At 41.6% G+C, this 19,761-nt stretch overlaps 1 protein-coding gene across 1 annotated transcript in view; it reads left to right on the forward strand.

Annotated features, from left to right (window-relative positions):
- The first annotated feature begins 214 nt into the window (after positions 1-214).
- LOC139376008 (thymocyte selection-associated high mobility group box protein TOX-like) overlaps positions 215-19,761 on the forward strand; it is an 84,116-nt gene continuing 64,569 nt past the window's right edge. The window contains exon 1 of the mRNA XM_071118040.1: positions 215-693. Within this exon, the coding sequence (XP_070974141.1) occupies positions 592-693 (102 nt within the window). The 5' untranslated portion in view covers positions 215-591. The remainder of the gene's footprint in view (positions 694-19,761) is intronic.

The raw sequence follows: 19,761 nt of genomic DNA on the forward strand, positions 1-19,761 counted from the left end.
GATAGGACCTTCCATCGAAGAGGTATTGAGGAGCAAACCAATAGCCTATCCAAACTGAAAACAAATTTACTGCGGCATGCAACCGACGCAGGCGCTGCATTCCCCATTGCGCCCCCTAGGTGGAGCACGTCGTCATAGCCGCACTCTTGCCCCTGCCCCGTCTGTAAAGTCCTTTGTATGAATCACAAGTGAACAGGCAATCCTACCATGCCCCATTCGCTTGCAGATGACGGTAGCCGCTGGATAGAAACAACTACTGTCGCTGCAAATGCATCTGTCAGAAAGAGAAAGACGCGCAATAACTTCTTCAACAATAGAGTGATAGCTTACATATTTTGAAAGTTACAACATTTTAACTGCGTTTACCCGTTTACCAAGTCCGTCGTTCATAGTGCGTTGATAATATAAGTTTTTCTTTCTCCTGAAAAACCGCGAACGCATGTGAGAGCATAATAGTTTGCCATTTTTAGATTCAAACCCTACACTTTTTCCGACTTCGTCCATCAGTCTTTAGAGAGCCTTCAACTTTTGAGGAATCGAAAGTAGAAGCCTGAGTGGAAAAGCTTGTGTGGAGATTGATGTTTTACTGAAATGGACGTGAGAGTATATCCACCTCCACCACAGTCTTTATCAGCAACAGATTCTTCCCGATTGGGACCCTTGCAGTATCCTGATTCCCCGTACTGCAATAAGGTGAGTCGCATCTGGACAAGGTTATAGAAACCTAGGTTATTGGTTTCATTGTTCACAATGTTATGGAGATGCGTAAAAACGCTGTTCAGAAAGTGAACACTGTTTATAGCCGTTACGCATTGCCCTGAAATAAAACTACTTTCTGTCCATTCATTTGAAAGCAGTGATAACAGTAACAAATACTCGTGCACAACATGTATAGTTATTTAATGTCATATGTTATATAAAAAAAAATATTTATTGTTTTATCCTTTGTCAGTACGTATAAACTGGTGATGAACGCAGCGCATCACTGTCAGTGAAGTTGCTTTCAAAGTGCTCAACTTAGTTTTTATCTCAGTTGATGACAACATGGGCTGTTGTTTCTATGTGATTGCATCACTTACAGGGTTTAGGATATTTTAACCATTACAAAAATGCCTTATGTTCAATGCAATCCTATACCTCTGGTTATATGAAGTAGCTGTGCCTCTATTACGCACTGTAACTGAACCCTTGTCTTGTTTATACACATCATCTCACTATAATAAAACCTTTGTTATTTACAGTCTGCTTTCAAACACACAGTTTAAATTGACTTTCACATTAAGATTGTCTGAAGAAGTCCTGCATAATAATACTATTATCTGTGTGTGTGTGTGTGTGTGTGTGTGTGTGTGTGTGTGTGTGTGTATATGTCTGTGTGTGTGTATATGTGTGTGTGCGTGTGCGCGTGTGTGTGCGTGTGTGTGTGTGCGCGCGCGTGTATGTGTGTGTGTGTGTATGTGTGTGTGTGTGTGTGTGAGGGAGAGAGAGAGAGCGAAAGAGAGAGACCGTATGGGGGTAGGGATGTTGAAGGGAGGGAGGGTTAGAGCAGAGTGGGGGTTGTACTATTTCTCCTATGCCTTTTGATTCACTGCTCTGTCTTTTTTATAGAAGATCTCATAAGTATCTGCAATGAAAATGTAAGAGAGGGAGATAAAGAGAGAAAGAGAGATGGAGGAAGTCCTATAGATATAATCCGAAATATTGAATTGTACTGGTGGAGAAAGTCCATGTAGTGTAAACACTATCCAAGATTTTCCATTTTAGCATTCAGAGTAATGAAATGGGGGGTAGGGAGGTTCATAGAGGTAGAGAGAGAGAGAGAGAGAGAGAGAGGGGGGGAGGGAGGGAGGGAGAGAGAGGGAGAGAGAGAGAGGAAAGTGAGAGAATCAGAGGGAATGAGAGAGAGGGTGTGGTAGAGAGAGGGAGAGAGTGAGGGTGTAGAGCAAGAGAAATACAGACAGAGGGAATGAAAGAGAGTGAGATATAAATCTGTGTGGTAGAGAGAGAGAGAGAGAGAGGGGGGGGGGGGGGGGTTAAAGAGAGATGTGATTGTGAGAGGGGAGTGAGGTATGTCCAGTGCAAACAGACAGAGATGGCCTGTGTGCTGCTGTTTGAGGTATCTGTATGTGTGAATACCCAGAGATAGAGGCAGTCCTATACTGACTGCACTGTTATCTGCAACAATTAATCTAATACTTCAAAATATTCAAATATTTCTGTCCGGGGATCACTGTTGTGACTGCTGCTATGTCTAAGCAGAGGTTTTATTCACCTCTAGTTTAATTCAGAATCGTGGTTTGATTCAGGCCCATTTCTCTTGACAGTAGATTGGCTGTTTGATTAGCTATTCTGTCCGACTCCCTTGTCTAAAATATTATTCATGAACATCAGTTAACGATCACTTGCCATTTAGTTGATGCAAAGTAATTGAGGAAAGAGAGAGTGGTCCATAATTTGATGTCTTGTTATGATTATGATACTGTAATGTAATAACATCATCAAATCGTAGTTGCTATGGGAGATGGGGTTGTTTGCTCTTATTTTCTAGAATTGCAGAAAGACTGAATGACACTTCAGAGCTTTTATTGATGACTGGGTAACTTTTGTTTTTGTGACAGTTTTCATTGATTCCGAGATGGTTGAAGAAATATGGCTTCGTAACACTCTACAACATGCCCTGGGTGCAGCCATTTTGCTTCCTGGTTCTCATCTAAGATGATAAATCTGATATGTCAGTTCTGCATTCTTGTCATGGACTTTACTCAGTTGTACTGACACTGTGGTGTCTTTGTCTGTCTGTGTGTTTGTGTCCATGTGTGTGTCATCGTTCTGTATGAGTGTGAGTGTTTTTATCATTGCTCTGTGTGTGTGCATGTGTGTCATCTCTCTACGTGTGTGTCTGTGCTGTTTGTCTTAGCCTGAGGCATTTTAAATTAAGTCCAAATTACTGAGCTCTTTGGTGGTCCTGGAACTCTGAGGGGCTCTGGGAAGTCGACCCCGACATTAATACTCTGTCCTTTGTGTTTACTAACCAAGCACACACAGCGCCACAGACCTGGGTTCAAATACTGTTTGATATCTTTGAGCGTTTACTCTAGCTTTCTAGGAGTGCCAGAAGAGCAGTGTTTACAGTTTTGGGACTATTCTATTGGTCCATTAAGCCAGGCAAGTTCAGTCGAGCAGCAGATAAAGTATTTGACATGATTTCAAATTGTATTTGAACCCAGGTCTGCACAGCACAGGCCTAGAACAGGCAGGGAGCACAAAAGCACAGCAGTTAGGCTCATTGTCAGCCTCATCCACAGAGAGCTGGCTCACGTTTTGAATATTATCTGCATCTATATTTACATTTCTGGTCCATTTATGGCATTGACATTTCTCATCCTACCTACAGAGAGAATGTTGAGCTCCTAGTAGCTGTCAAGCATAGTAATCTTTGTAAGGCAACTTACTGATGTAGGACAATAGTTCCAGACCTCCTTGTTTAACTTGCTATGAAAAAGTATTTCTACTTCTTTTGGTTTTTTTTGCATATTTTTGACAATGATCCAAAACACACAATCAAATCTACATGAAAATGGTTAAAAAGCAACACATTTAAAGTTTTAGATTGGCCTAGTCAAAGTCCAGACCTAATCCCAATTGAGATGTTGTGGCAGGACTTGAAACGAACAGTTCATGCTTGAAAACCCACAAATGTTGCTGAGTTAAAGCAGTTCTGCATGGAGGAGTGGTCCAAAATTCCTCCACAGCGACGTGAGAGACTGATCAACAACTACAGGAAGCATTTGGTTGCAGTCATTGCAGCTGAAGGTGCCACAACAACCAGTTATTGAGTGTAAGAGGGCAATTACTTTTTCACACGGGGGAACTGGTTGTTGCATAACTTTGTTAATTAAATAAATAAAATAAGTATATATATTTTTGTTATTTGTAAACTCAGGTATGTAATATTAGGTTTTGGTTGAAGATCTTCAGTAACAAAAATATCAGGAAGAGGATATTTTCTTTCACGGCAATGTACATCGCTGTGGCAGCAGTAGTCTCTGATTCAATTCAGTTATACTACAGTAACATTCCAGGGTTTGTCCTGACTCAAAAAATGGCTTAGGTGGTGCCTCAGTTTCCTATGCAGGAGAAACCTTACATTCCATTTACACTTACCTGGAGGCAATGCCTAAGTTGTGTGTACTGCACTGTTCTAAATGTGTTGAGAGGAAGATGAATGTAAACCCGACTACATACCTAGATATCAATCTGGTTTGTTCTTTTCACTACTTCAAAGCAATGCTGTAAATCTGCCAATCACAGAATCCAGATCCCAACTAAGATATATTTACTGTACAACATGGACACATTCACAAGATAACCCTGTCGTCTTTTGTGAACAGTAAATTGCTGTATGAATGTTACTTTGTGATTCATAAGCATGTTATAAAGCTTCAGAAGCCTATTATAAACATTTTTTAAGGCTTCATAAGCTGTGACATTACACTGAGGGATATCTACCTGGTTATGGCTAGAGTCAACAGCTTCTGTCAACAACAAACTCAAGTGTGTGGATCAACAGACTATAGACTGATTCTAATCCACACATTGTGGAAATGTGCCTTTGTCTTTAGGCAATGACATTGACAGAGATTAGAAACATCAACAACATTTCATACGTCAGAATGCTTGACTACTGACTCCAACTGTAGATGTAGACCAGTTAGTCTGCTTTATGTTGGAAGGGATTGAATGATCTTCACCAACCCGTAAACTAAAAACTCTGCCCAGGGATGCACAGTGGTTTTAAAGGAGGCATTGTAGGCACACATGTAAAGTAAGACAGCAGTTGTCTTTGAGGGAATCCTCCTCAGTCCCAGGGCCAGATTCATGAAGCATATCAGGGTAGAAGTGCTGATCTAGGATCAGTGTTGCATTTTAGATCATAATGAATGAGATTATATGGACTGGGGGAACCTGATCCTAGATCAGCACTCTTACTTTGAGACGCCTCATGAACACGGGTCATGGAGTAGCCTATCCCTCTCGGTTGATACATTCTCCTTCCAGAGAGACATCAGGGACTGTGACATACTCTGTTTCACGGTATCATGGCTCTCTCCGGATATACTGTCCCTGTCCATACAGCAAGCTGGGTTCTCAGTACATCGCGCAAACAGGAATAAAGAACTCTCCGGGAAGAAGAAAGGCGGGGTTATGTTTCATGATTAACTACTCATGGTGTGAGATAACGTACAGAAACTCAAGTCCTTTTGTTCACCCAACCTAGAATATCTCACAATCAAATGTCGACTGTATTACCTCCCAAGATAATTATCTTCGGTTATAGTCACAGCCGTGTTTATTCCTCCTCAAGCCGATAACCTCAAGGAGCTACACTGAACTTTGTGCAAACTGGAAACCACATATCCTGAGGCCGCGTTTATTATAGCTGGGGATTTTAACAAAGCAAATTTGAGGAAAACGCCACCGAAGTTCTATCAACACATTGACTATAGTACTCACACTGCTAAAACACTTGATCACTGCTACTCCCCCTTCCGGGATGCCTACAAGGCTCTCCACAGCCCTCCCTCAGGGCAAATCAGTTCACAACTCCATTTTGCTCCTCCCTTCCTGTAGGTAGAAACTCTAACAGGAAGTACTCGTGCTAAGGTCTATGCAACACTGGTCTGACCAATCGGAATCCATGCTTCAAGATTGTTTTGATGTATACACGGACACGGTGACTGAGTTCATCAGGAAATGCATAAGCAATGTTGTTCCACTGTGACTATTAAAACCTACCCAAACCAGAAACCTTGGCTAGACGGCAGCATTCGCTGCGAACCCCCGTATTTAACCATGGCAAGGTGACTGGGAATATGATCGAATACAAACAGTGTAGTTATCAAACAGGCATAACGTCAGTACAGAGACAAAGTGGAGTTGCAATTCAACGGCTCAGACACGAGACGTATGTGGCAGGGTCTACAGACTATCACGGATTACAAAGGGGAAACCAGCAACGTCGAGGACACAACGATCTTGCTCCAGGACAAGCTAAACACCTTCTTTGCCCGCTCCCAAGGACTGTGGGCCCCCTTTCTCCGTGACTGACGTGTGTAAGACATTTAAGCGTGTTAACCCTCACAAGGCTGCCAGCCCAGACGGGATCCCTAGCCGTGTCCTCAGAGCATGTGCAGACCAGCTGGCTGGAGTGTTTACGGACATATTAAATCTTCCCTATCCCAGTCTGCTGTCCCCACTTGCTTCACGATGTCCACCATTGTTCCTGTAACGAAGAAAGCAAAGGTAACTGACCTCAATGACTATGGCCCCGTAGCACTCACTTCTGTCATCATGAAGTGCTTTGAGAGGCTAGTTAAGGATCATATCACCTCCACCTTACCTGACTCCCTCGACCCACTTCAGTTTGCATACCACCCCAACAGATCCACAGACGATGCAATCGCCATCACACTGCACACTGCTCTATCCTATTTGAACAAAGATGAATACCTATGTATGAATGCTGTTCATTGACTATAGCTCAGCCTTCAAAATAGTACCCTCCAAGCTCATCATTAAGCTTGGGGCCCTGGGTCTAAACCCCGGCCTGTGCATCTGGGTCCTGGACCCTTCCTGACGGGCTGCCCCCCAGGTGGTGAAGGTAGGAAACAACACCTCCACTTCACTGATCCACAAGGATGCGTGCTCAGCCCCCTCCTGTACTGCCTGTTCACCCATGACTGTGTGGCCACCCACGCCTCCAACTCAATCACCACGTTTGCAGATGACACAACAGTAGTAGACAGCCTACAGGGAGGAGGTGATGGCCCAGCCAGAGTGGTACCAGGAAAATAACCTCTCCCTCAACATCAACAAAACAAAGGAGCTGATCGTGGACTTCAGTTAACAGCAGAGGGAGCACGCCCCTATCCATATCGACAGGACTGCAGTGGAGAAGGTGGAATTCTTCAAGTTCCTCGGCGATCACATCACTGACAATCTTAAATGGTCCACCCACACAGACAATGTGGTGAAGAAAGCGCAACAGCTACTCTTCAACCTCAGGAGGCTTAATAAATGTGGCTTGGCCCCTAAGACTCTCCAAAAATTTTACAGACGCACAATTGAGAGCATGCTGTCAGGCTGTATCACCACCTGGTACGGCAACCTCACCACTGCAACCGCAGAGGGTGGTGCGGCCTGCCCAATGCATTACCGGGGGCACACTGCCTGCCCTCCAGGACACCTACAGCACCCGATGTCACAGGAAGGCCAAAAAGATCATCAACGACATCAACTACCTGAGCCACGGCCTGTTCACCCCGCTACCATTCAGAAGGCGAGGTCAGTACAGGTGTATCAAAGCTGGGACCGAGAGATTGAAAAACAGCTTCTATCTCAAGGTCATCAGGCTGTTATATAGCCATCACTAGCCGGCTACCACCCGGTTACTCAAACCTGCACCTTGGAGGCTTCTGCCCTGTATACATAGACATTGAATCACTGGCCAATTTAATAATGGAACACTCGTCACTTTAATAATGGTCACATACTGCTTTACTCATCTCAGATGCAAAGTTGAAGTCGGAAGTTTACGTACACTTAGGTTGGAGTCATTAAAACTAGTTTTTCAACCACTCCACACATTTCTTGCTAACAAACTATAATTTTAGCAAGTTGGTTAGGACATCTATTTTGTGCATGACACAAGTCATTTTTCCAACAATTGTTTACAGACAGATTATTTCACTTATAATTCACTGTATCACAATTCCGGTGGGTCAGAAGTTTACATACACTAAGTTGACTGTGCCTTTAAACAGCTTGGAAAAATCCAGAAAATTATGTCATGGCTTTAGAAGCTTCTGATAGGCTAATTTACATAATTTGAGTCAATTGGAGGTGTACCTGTGGATGTATTTCAAGGCCTACCTTCAAACTCAGTGCCTCCTTGCTTGACATCATGGGATAATCCAAAGAAATCAGCCAAGACCTCAGAAAATTTTTTATTATAGACCTCCACAAGTCTGGTTCATCTTTGGGAGCAATTTCCAAATGCCTGAAGGTACTACATTAATCTGTACAAACAATAGTACGCAAGTATAAACACCATGGGACCACGCAGCTGTCATACCGCTCAGGAAGGACACACGTTCTGTCTCCTAGAGATGAACGTACTTTGGTGTGAAAAGTGCAAGTCAATCCCAGAACAACAGCAAAGGACCTTGTGAAGATGCTGGAGGAAACAGGTACAAAAGTATCTATATCCACAGTAAAACGAGTCCTACATCGACATAACCTGAAAGGCCGCTCAGCAAGGAAGAAGCCACTGCTCCAAAACCGCCATAAAAAAGCCAGACTACGGTTTGCAACTGCACATGGGGACAAAGATTGTACTTTTTTGGGAATTGACCTCTGGTCTGATGAAACAAAAATAGAACTGTTTTGGCCATAATGACCATCGTTATGTTTGGAGGAAAAGGGAAGCACGGGGGTGGCAGCATCATGTTGTGGAGGTGCTTTGCTGCAGCAGGGACAGGTGCACTTCCCAAAATAGATGGCATCATGAGGATGGAAAATCATGTGGATATATTGAAGCAACATCCCAAGACATCAGTCAGGAATTTAAAGCTTGGTCGCAAATGGTCTTCCAAATGGACAATGACCCCAAGCATACTTCCAAAGTTGTGGCAAAATGGCTTAAGGACAACAAAGTCCAGGTATTGGAGTGGCCATCACAAAGCCTTTACCTCAATCCTAACTGAAAAAACTGAACTGAAAAAGCGTGTGCGAGCAAGGAGGCCTACAAACCTAACTCAGTTACACCAGCTCTGTCAGGAGGAATGGGCCAAAATTCACCCAACTTATTGTGGGAAGCTTGTGGAAGGCTACCCAAAACGTTTGACCCAAGTAAAACAATTTAAAGGCAATGCTACCAAATACTAATTGAGTGTATGTAAACTTTTGACCCACTGGGAATGTGATGAAAGAAATAAAAGCTGAAATAAATCATTCTCTCTACTATTATTCTGACATTTCACATTCTTAAAATAAAGTGGTGATCCTAACTGACCTAAGATGGGGAATTTTTACTAGGATTAAACGTCAGGAATTGAAAAACTGAGTTTAAATGTATTTGGCTGAGGTGTATGTAAAGTTCTGACTTTAACTGTACAGTATATACTGTATTCTATTCTACTGTGTTTTAATCAATGCCACTCTGACATTGCTCGTCCTCATATTGATACATTTCTTAATTCCATTATTTTACTTTAGATTTGTGTGTTGTTAGATACTACTACACTGTTGGAGCTAGGAACAAAATACATTTGTATACACCCACAATAACATCTGCTAAATATATGTATGTGACCAATTTGATTTGATTTGATATGTGCAGGGTTTATGCAAGTAACATGTGTTGTATGTTAAAGTCTTTAGTCACACCCTCTAAATCAAACCTGGGTTGTATAGCTCCACATACGTAATCAACATGCATGTTGTGTTGGTTGCTAAGCACTGTAAGTGTAAGTGCAATGCTCTCACTTAACCTACACTGGGTGCTATGCATACTATTCACACTTAAGAAATGGTACAGAATCCACACATGACAAGTAGCCCACTATGGCTGCTCCTTCTGCTTAGATGCTTTTCCTGTCTACTAACATCATGAGTAATGCTTGGTATCAGGTCAACTCTGACACATAATTACTTCACGTTACTTTCCTGAATGTAGTATGCTTCGAAGGTGTTTATTTATGTATTACCATTCAATCCATAGGATATACTAGAATAGAATATAAAATGAGCCTGGTTACACAAGTCTTGTGCCTGGTTATATAGTATTATATTAACTTCTTCTCTCTCGCAATTCAATTTCAATTTAAGGGCTTTATTGGCATTGGAAACATATGTTTACATTTCCAAAGCAAGTGAAATAGATAATAACCAAAAGTCAAATAAACAATCAGAAATGAACAGTAAACATTACACTCACAAGTTTAAAAATATTAGAGACATTTCTCTCTCTATCTCTCTCTCTCTGTCTCATTGTGTATTTGTCTGTCTGTCTGTCTGTCTGTCTGTCTGTCGGTCTCTCTCTCTCTCTTTCACTCTTTCTCAACAAGCTACCACAGAGCAGAGCACGAGGCTCACTATGCTGAGGGCTTCCTAAAAAGCCGGGCCTAATTGCATCTGAATTCGTGCTTGCTGGTAACAATAGCAGGGACGCTGTGTGTCCCTGTGCTGCGGCCAGTGGTCCACGGTTCACTGGGCGCTGTCGAAAGGCATGGGCCCTCTGATTGACAGTTTCAGCCCAACAGCAATGAAGGATTTAATTGCGCATCGTGTGCCTATCGACAGATAGAGAAACTCAGAGGGCTAGCTAGCTATGATGGTACTGTGGTGCTACTGTAAACACACACACACACACACACACACACACACACACACACACACACACACACACACACACACACACACACACACACACACACACACACACACATACACACACACACACACAGGTTGCTATCAGAAGTTGATCTGATTCTGATTAGTAATTAAGATTAAAAAGGACATGATTCATATCAGAGGTTATTGGGTTGTTGATCCATGTCCGTTGGTGGCTTGACGTATTGCTGAGTTTTTCCACTAAGCATTACAATAGGAAGACAGCCTGTTTCTGATTGTTGTTTGACTCATGGAACAACATGACATAGAATGGAACTGAGCTGAATCATCACCTGATGATATCATGCCAGGTTAGATGCGGATTTGGGATGTTATGAATTTCTCATGTTTTGAAGCTAGAATCCCTAGTTGCTACATCCATTTTTGATTCTTGAAGAATATAATTAATCAAATCAAATCAATTATTATTATTATTAATTAATGAATGCAACATCAGTGGTTACATTTCTCCAGGCTCATTTTTCAGATTTTTACTAAAAGAGAGGCGGTGTGACTGCTGTAGCACTCAATTCTGTAATCATGAAGTGGTTGGGAGGCTAGTTAAGGATCATATCACCTCCACCTTACCTGACACCCTAGACCCACTTCAATTTGCCTAACGCCCAATAGATCTACAGACGATACTATCGCAATCGCAGTGCACACTTCCCTATCGCATCTGGACAAGAGGAATACCTACGTCAGAATGCAGTTCATTGACTATTGTTCAGCCTTCATTGGCCCATTCCTGTAACTGAGTCAGGTTTGTAGGCCTCCTTGCTTGCACATGCTTTTTCAGTTCTGCCCACAAATGTTCTATGGGATTGAGGTCAAGCTTTTGTGATGGCCACTCCAATACCTGGACTTTGTTGTCCTTAAGGCATTTTGCCCCTACTTTGGAAGTATGCTTGGGGTCATTGTCCATTTGGAAGACCCATTTGCGACCAAGCTTTAACTTCCTGACTGATGTCTTGAGATGCTGCTTCAATATATCTACATAATTATCCATCCTCATGATGCCACCTATTTTGTGAAGTGCACCAGTCCCTCCTGCAGCAAAGCACCCCTACAACATGATGCTGCCACCCCCGTGCTTCACGGTTGGGATGGTGTTCTTGTGCTTGCCAGCCTCCCCCTTTTTCCTCCAAACATAACGATGGTCATTATGGCCAAAACAATTATATTTTTGTTTCATCAGACCAGAGCATAAAAAGTACAATCTTTTGGAGCAGTGGCTTCTTCCTTGCTGAGCAGCCTTTCAGGTTATGTCGATATAGGACTCGTTTTACTGTGGATATAGATACTTTTGTACCTGTTTCCTCCAGCATCTTCACAAGGTATATTGCTGTTGTTCTGGGATTGATTTGCACTTTTCGCACCAAAGTACGTTCATCTCTAGGAGACAGAACGCGTGTCCTTCCTGAGCGCTATGACGACTGAGTGGTCCCATGGTGTTTATACTTGCGCACTATTGTTTGTACAGATGAACGTGGTGCCTTCAGGCATTTGGAAGTTGCTCCCAAGGATGAACCAGACTTGTGGATGTCAGCAATTTTTTTCTGAGGTCTTGGCTGATTTCTTTTGATTTTCCCATGATGTCAAGCAAAGAGGCACTGAGTTTGAAGATAGGCCTTGAAATACATCCACAGGTACACAAATTGACTCAAATGATGTCAATTAGCAGCTTCTAAAGTCATGACATAATTTTCTGGAATTTTCCAAGCTGTTTAAAAGCACAGTGAATTTAGTGTATGTAAACTTCTGACACACTGGAATTGTGATTTATAAGTGAAATATTCTGTCTATAAACAATAGTTGGAAAGATTCCTTGTGTCATGCATTAAAGTAGATGTCCTAACCAACTTGCCAAAACTATTGTTTTTTTAATAAGAAGTTTGTGGAGTGGTTGAAAAACGAGTTTTAATGACTCCAACCTAGGTGTATGTAAACTTCCGACTTCAGCTGTATATACTGTATTCTATTCTACTGTATTTTTTGTCAATGCCATTTTGATTTGATTTGCTTTGTTATTGTTTCAATTAAGTATTCTAGCTTTAGGTACTACAAATGAAACTGGAACTGACTTTTTGAATGGTCAAAGGAATTTCCTTTTGGCTGAGGTAACTGTGGAATAGTTTTTTTTACTGTGTCTGTGAACTTGAGCACGTTAGCAGTGATCGAGTTAGATCGTTCTGTCAACGAGTGTCAGAACATTTGGAAAATGACAGCAATGATTCTAATATGGTTTTCTCAACCATTCAGGTGTCAGATCTTAATTTGATCCAGTCTCCTACAGCAGGAAAATAAACCTGCAGCAATGGAAAATGTGAATTATTATGTAAATTACAATTATGGACATTTTTCTAGTGGTTGATACATTTTTAGGAAGGGCAAATTAAGTTTGGAAATTACAAACTTTTGAAGACTTTTTAAACCTACAAATAGAATATAAGTTCTCCAGCAACAGGGTGATCAGATTCAGATCTTATGACGCTAACACAAAGACAACTTCCAACTTCTGTAAGATGTGATACAAAACACACTGCCTCAATCCTATATAATTAGCTACTTCTCCCTGGCATTGTGGTGGATGTAGTGTTACATAGACAAAGCCAAAGGATCAGCTAATTAAGTCGCTGAACATAATGATCATAAAATCTGGACGTCTGTTGGTTCCAGTTTGGCGCCGTTATCCGTGTTTCACCCTGTCCGTATCGCACACTTACAATCTCTGGCACTGAATGGCGATTGGGATCCGTCCGACTAAGGCGGACGCACCCGCACACGCGCGGGAACGCACACGCACGATCATGCACGCACACACACACACACACACAGAGCGATGACACACACTCACACACACACTTCCCTGGCTTGAGTGTGCCCAAAGAAATGAAAGTGTGATTAGGCTCCTGGTTTGAGAATACAATCCAAACAGATGGGGCGTGAATAACGGATCCAGAATAGCCTAATTGTTTGGTTTAATCTCCAAGCAAAACATATTGCCATCATTTTCACATGAAGATAATTCTTCCCTCTGTTTATTTAGTGTTTGGATTAAGTGACTTTTGTGGTGGCTGGAGTTTTTGGAGAGAATTTAAGAATAGCTTTATTATAGTATTAACATGATTGACTACTGTGGTTATGTCAGGCATACAGTGCCTAGCGAAAGTATTCGGCCCCCTTGAACTTTGCGACCTTTTGCCACATTTCAGGCTTCAAACATAAAGATATAAAACTGTATTTTTTTGTGAAGAATCAACAACAAGTGGGACACAATCATGAAGTGGAACGACATTTATTGGATATTTCAAACTTTTTTAACAAATCAAAAACTGAAAAATTGGGCGTGCAAAATTATTCAGCCCCTTTACTTTCAGTGCAGCAAACTCTCTCCAGAAGTTCAGTGAGGATCTCTGAATGATCCAATGTTGACCTAAATGACTAATGATGATAAATACAATCCCTCTGTGGGTCATCAAGTCTCCGTATAAATGCACCTGCACTGTGATAGTCTCAGAGGTCCGTTAAAAGCGCAGAGAGCATCATGAAGAACAAGGAACACACCAGGCAGGTCCGAGATACTGTTGTGAAGAAGTTTAAAGCCGGATTTGGATACAAAAATATTTCCCAAGCTTTAAACATCCCAAGGAGCACTGTGCAAGCGATAATATTGAAATGGAAGGAGTATCAGACCACTGCAAATCTACCAAGACCTGGCCGTCCCTCTAAACTTTCAGCTCATACAAGGAGAAGACTGATCAGAGATGCAGCCAAGAGGCCCATGATCACTCTGGATGAACTGCAGAGATCTACAGCTGAGGTGGGAGACTCTGTCCATAGGACAACAATCAGTCGTATATTGCACAAATCTGGCCTTTATGGAAGAGTGGCAAGAAGAAAGCCATTTCTTAAAGATATCCATAAAAAGTGTCGTTTAAAGTTTGCCACAAGCCACCTGGGAGACACACCAAACATGTGGAAGAAGGTGCTCTGGTCAGATGAAACCAAAATTGAACTTTTTGGCAACAATGCAAAACGTTATGTTTGGCGTAAAAGCAACACAGCTGAACACACCATCCCCACTGTCAAACATGGTGGTGGCAGCATCATGGTTTGGGCCTGCTTTTCTTCAGCAGGGACAGGGAAGATGGTTAAAATTGATGGGAAGATGGATGGAGCCAAACACAGGACCATTCTGGAAGAAAACCTGATGGAGTCTGCAAAAGACCTGAGACTGGGACGGAGATTTGTCTTCCAACAAGACAATGATCCAAAACATAAAGCAAAATCTACATTGGAATGGTTCAAAAATAAACATATCCAGGTGTTAGAATGGCCAAGTCAAAGTCCAGACCTGAATCCAATCGAGAATCTGTGGAAAGAACTGAAAACTGCTGTTCACAAATTCTCTCCATCCAACCTCACTGAGCTCGAGCTGTTTTGCAAGGAGGAATGGGAAAAAAATGTCAGTCTCTCGATGTGCAAAACTGATAGAGACATACCCCAAGCGACTTACAGCTGTAATCGCAGCAAAAGGTGGCGCTACAAAGTATTAAGGGGGCTGAATAATTTTGCACGCCCAATTTTTCAGTTTTTGATTTGTTAAAAAAGTTTGAAATATCCAATAAATGTCGTTCCACTTCATGATTGTGTCCTACTTGTTGTTGATTCTTCACAAAAAAATACAGTTTTATATATTTATGTTTGAAGCCTGAAATGTGGCAAAAGGTCGCAAAGTTCAAGGGGGCCGAATACTTTCTCAAGGCACTGTATGTGTATAGGTGGCAGGGAAGTCAGGCGCAGGAGAGTCAAACGGAGTGTAAAATGGAGTCTTTTAATAATGTCATAAAAACATGCTCCATAACACTAAACAGGAAAAGAACATAAACAAATATGGGTACGAAGACCCGTCGCGCACCTATACAACAAAAACACTACACTGACAATAAACAATCTCTGACAAAGACATGAGGGGAAACAGAGGGTTAAATACACAACAGGTAATGAATGGGATTGAAAACAGGTGTGTGGGAAGACAAGACAAAACCAATGGAAAATGAAAAATGGATCAATGATGGCTAGAAGACCGGTGACGTCGAACGCCGAGCACCGCCCGAACAAGGAGATGCAACGACTTCGGCAGAAGTCGTGACAGGTTAACATGATTGACTACTGTGGTTAACATGATTGACTACTGTGGTTAACATGATTGACTACTGTGGTTAACATGGTTGACTACTGTGGTTAACATGATTGACTACTGTGGTTAACATGATTGACTACTGTGGTTAACATGGTTAACTACTGTGGTTAACATGGTTGACTACTGTGGTTAACATGATTGACTACTGTGGTTAACATGATTGACTACTGTGGTTAACATGGTTGACTACTGTGGTTAACATGATTGACTACTGTGGTTAACATGATTGACTACTGTGGTTAACATGATTGACTACTGTGGTTAACATGATTGACTACTGTGGTTAACATGGTTGACTACTGTGGTTAACATGGTTGACTACTGTGGTTAACATGATTGACTACTGTGGTTAACATGATTGACTACTGTGGTTAACATGATTGACTACTGTGGTTAACATGGTTGACTACTGTGGTTAACATGATTGACTACTGTGGTTAACATGGTTGACTACTGTGGTTAACATGATTGACTACTGTGGTTAACATGATTGACTACTGTGGTTAACATGGTTGACTACTGTGGTTAACATGGTTGACTACTGTGGTTAACATGATTGACTACTGTGGTTAACATGATTGACTACTGTGGTTAACATGGTTGACTACTGTGGTTAACATGGTTGACTACTGTGGTTAACATGATTGACTACTGTGGTTAACATGATTGACTACTGTGGTTAACATGATTGACTACTGTGGTTAACATGATTGACTACTGTGGTTAACATGATTGACTACTGTGGTTAACATGATTGACTACTGTGGTTAACATGGTTGACTACTGTGGTTAACATGATTGACTACTGTGGTTAACATGATTGACTACTGTGGTTAACATGGTTGACTACTGTGGTTAACATGGTTGACTACTGTGGTTAACATGATTGACTACTGTGGTTAACATGATTGACTACTGTGGTTAACATGGTTGACTACTGTGGTTAACATGATTGACTACTGTGGTTAACATGATTGACTACTGTGGTTAACATGATTGACTACTGTGGTTAACATGGTTGACTACATTAATATGTGTTGTGTGTTTAGACTGTCTTTACCATAACCGTGATTTATATATTGCATTTCTTCTTAGATATTGTCTTAGCTGGTGTTTCTGTCAAATGACTACCTTGGTATGTGTTCTTTGTGGGCGTGTGTGTGTGTGTCTGCTGTGTGTGTATATATGTTGTCTGCGTTTGTGTGTGTGTGCGTGCGTGCACCTGCCAATCGTTATCATACTATAGTACTATCTACTACTCTCATACTGCATATTATGCTCTCTGTCATATAGTCCTATAGCAACAACACCCAGTTACAGTACATCTTCAGGCTGTGCTCTGTCCATGACAGACTGACCAGGTAAATCCAGGTGAAAGCCCTTATTGATGTCACTTGTTAAATACACTTCAGTCAGTGTAGATGAAGGGAGACAGGTTAAAGAAGGATTTTTAAGCCTTGAGACAATTAAGACATGGATTGTGTATGTGTGCCATTCAGAGGGTGAATGGGCAAGACAAAATATTTAAGTGCCTTTGAACGGGGTATTGTAGTAGGTGCCAGGCTCACCCGTTTGTGTCAAGAACTGCAACGCTGCTGGGTTTTTCACGCTGAACAGTTTCCCGTGTGTATCAAGAACGGTCCACCACACAAAGGACATCCAGCCAACTTGACACATCTGTGGGAAGCATTGGAGTCAACATGGATCTCCCAACATGGGCCAGTCCATGCCCCGACTAGTTGAGGCTGGGGGGGGATTGCAACTCAATATTAGGAAGGTGTTCCTAATGTTTTGTACACTCAGTGTATTGGCTACTGTTACAGAGTATACTGCAGAGCAGAGACGTTCTCTTTTTACTCCATTGTTTGTAAACAAACACTTTAAAGCCTCAAAACATGGCTAAAACTATACATTTGATCTCATGGATGGTCAGTACTTGCGTCTATGTCTATGAATTTGAGAGAGGTTATATTTCCACCTGTGCCAACCCTCAGTCATTGACCAAATTCAGTGGCGGGGTGACCGCTTTGTTCTTGTTTGAACTCCAGATCTTTATTGAAAGATCGATCCATACTTACACATTATATAGGTCAGAAGATGAGTTGGGCCTCTATCCATATATCTGTTTCCCTATCATCCTTCATTCTGAACAGTTATCCATATATCTGTTTCCCTATCATCCTTCATTCTGAACAGTTATCCATATATCTGTTTCCCTATCCTCCTTCATTCTGAACAGTTATCCTTATATCTGTTTCCCTATCATCCTTCATTCTGAACAGTTATTAATATATCTGTTTCCCTATCCTCCTTCATTCTGAACAGTTATCCTTATATCTGTTTCCCTATCCTCCTTCATTCTGAACAGTTATCCTTATATCTGTTTCCCTATCATCCTTCATTCTGAACAGTTATCCTTATATCTGTTTCCCTATCATCCTTCATTCTGAACAGTTATCCTTATATCTGTTTCCCTATCCTCCTTCATTCTGAACAGTTATCCTTATATCTGTTTCCCTATCCACCTTCATTCTGAACACTTGTAATTCTCTGAAGTGTGCTGTCGTTCTGTGTTTTTAGTCTACTATATACAGTATGTGGCCTTTGAACAGCTGTATTTGAACTTAACATCGAGCCAGAATAGCAGTCGTTGAGAGAGTAATTGCATGTTTGACTTTGAGGGAAACTGCAGTAATTCAGAGCTCATGGTGGAGTTCACTGCTCCGAAGCGTCAGGCACCCATGCACTTTCATTTCAAAAGCCAGAGGATCAGTCAATAGGTTTTTTCTTGATATATTGGTAGATATTTATGAATTTACTACAGTACTGTGGCACCACCGTATAACTGGTTGTTTCCGTATTATATACAATAGTTACCTGATAACAACGTATGGTAGTCCTTTTACTGGGGTGCCATGTTGTTCTCTATGCATTATGTAAACGGAACCATCGATATCAAATAACAGCCATAATCAGATAAGCAATGATTTATATGCTGTGACTATGCAATATAGAAAAGGATAGGATTTGATAATAATGTGTGCTATAATAATAATATAATATATAATAATGTTCTATATTATCATGAAAAGAACTGGAAAGGAGAGGAAAACAGGAGGAAACAGAGAGAGAGGACTAACATATAGGGCATTTCACTAGGAAACCAGCTGAGAGTCATATCCCATTTAGTTTTGCATTAGTCAGAGGCTCTCAGTGGTTTAGTATGGAGGGCGAGAGCCGGGCCTGAAAAAGGCTCCCTAACCAGGCTGCTTTAAAAAGGAACCTTGTGGCTTAACCTACACAAGATAATCTTCCACAGGAAAGATACTTATCCATGCATAAGTATAGGGCTCTTGCTCGCTGTTTATGAAATAGCTTTTACTTTTTATATGGGACTGCTTTTAGGATTTTTGGACATTTTAAATGTAGCTAAATGTTGAGGGAAAATTATATTTTGAGGTTTAAATAGAATCACATTTTCTGGTGAAATTTTCCCTGCCTGACCTGAAATGACATGTACCCAGCCATGTCTGTGGCCTGCCCATATCTACTCTTTAGGTTCTAACGAGTGCCTGGAGTTTTTCCTGAAGAGACATCTATCTACACTGACTATTCCAGACATTAGGAACACCTTCCTAATATTGAGTTGCACCCCCATTTGCCCTCAGAACATCCTCAGTTTGTCGGGGCATGGACTCTACGAGGTGTCGAAAGCATTCCACAGGGATGTTGGCCCATGTTGACTCCAATGCTTCCCACAGTTGTGTCAAGTTGGCTGGATGTCTTTTGGGTGGTGGACCATTCTTGATACACACGGGAAACTGTTGAACGTGAAAAACCCAGCAGTGTGTCACCTACTACTATAGCAGTGTATAGCAGTGTGGCACCTACTACTATACCCCATTCAAAGGGACTTTTGTCTTGCCCATTCAACCCCTCAATGGCACACATTCACAATCCATGTCTCAAGGCTTTAAAATCCTTCTTTAACCCGTCTCCTCCCCTTCATCTACACTGACTGAAGTGGATTTAACAGGTGACATCAATAAGGGATCATAGTTTTCACCTGGATTCACCTGGTCAGTCTATGTCATGGAAAGAGC

This window comes from Oncorhynchus clarkii, chromosome 20 (genome assembly GCF_045791955.1).
Source record: "Oncorhynchus clarkii lewisi isolate Uvic-CL-2024 chromosome 20, UVic_Ocla_1.0, whole genome shotgun sequence".
NCBI classification, from domain to species: domain Eukaryota; kingdom Metazoa; phylum Chordata; class Actinopteri; order Salmoniformes; family Salmonidae; genus Oncorhynchus; species Oncorhynchus clarkii.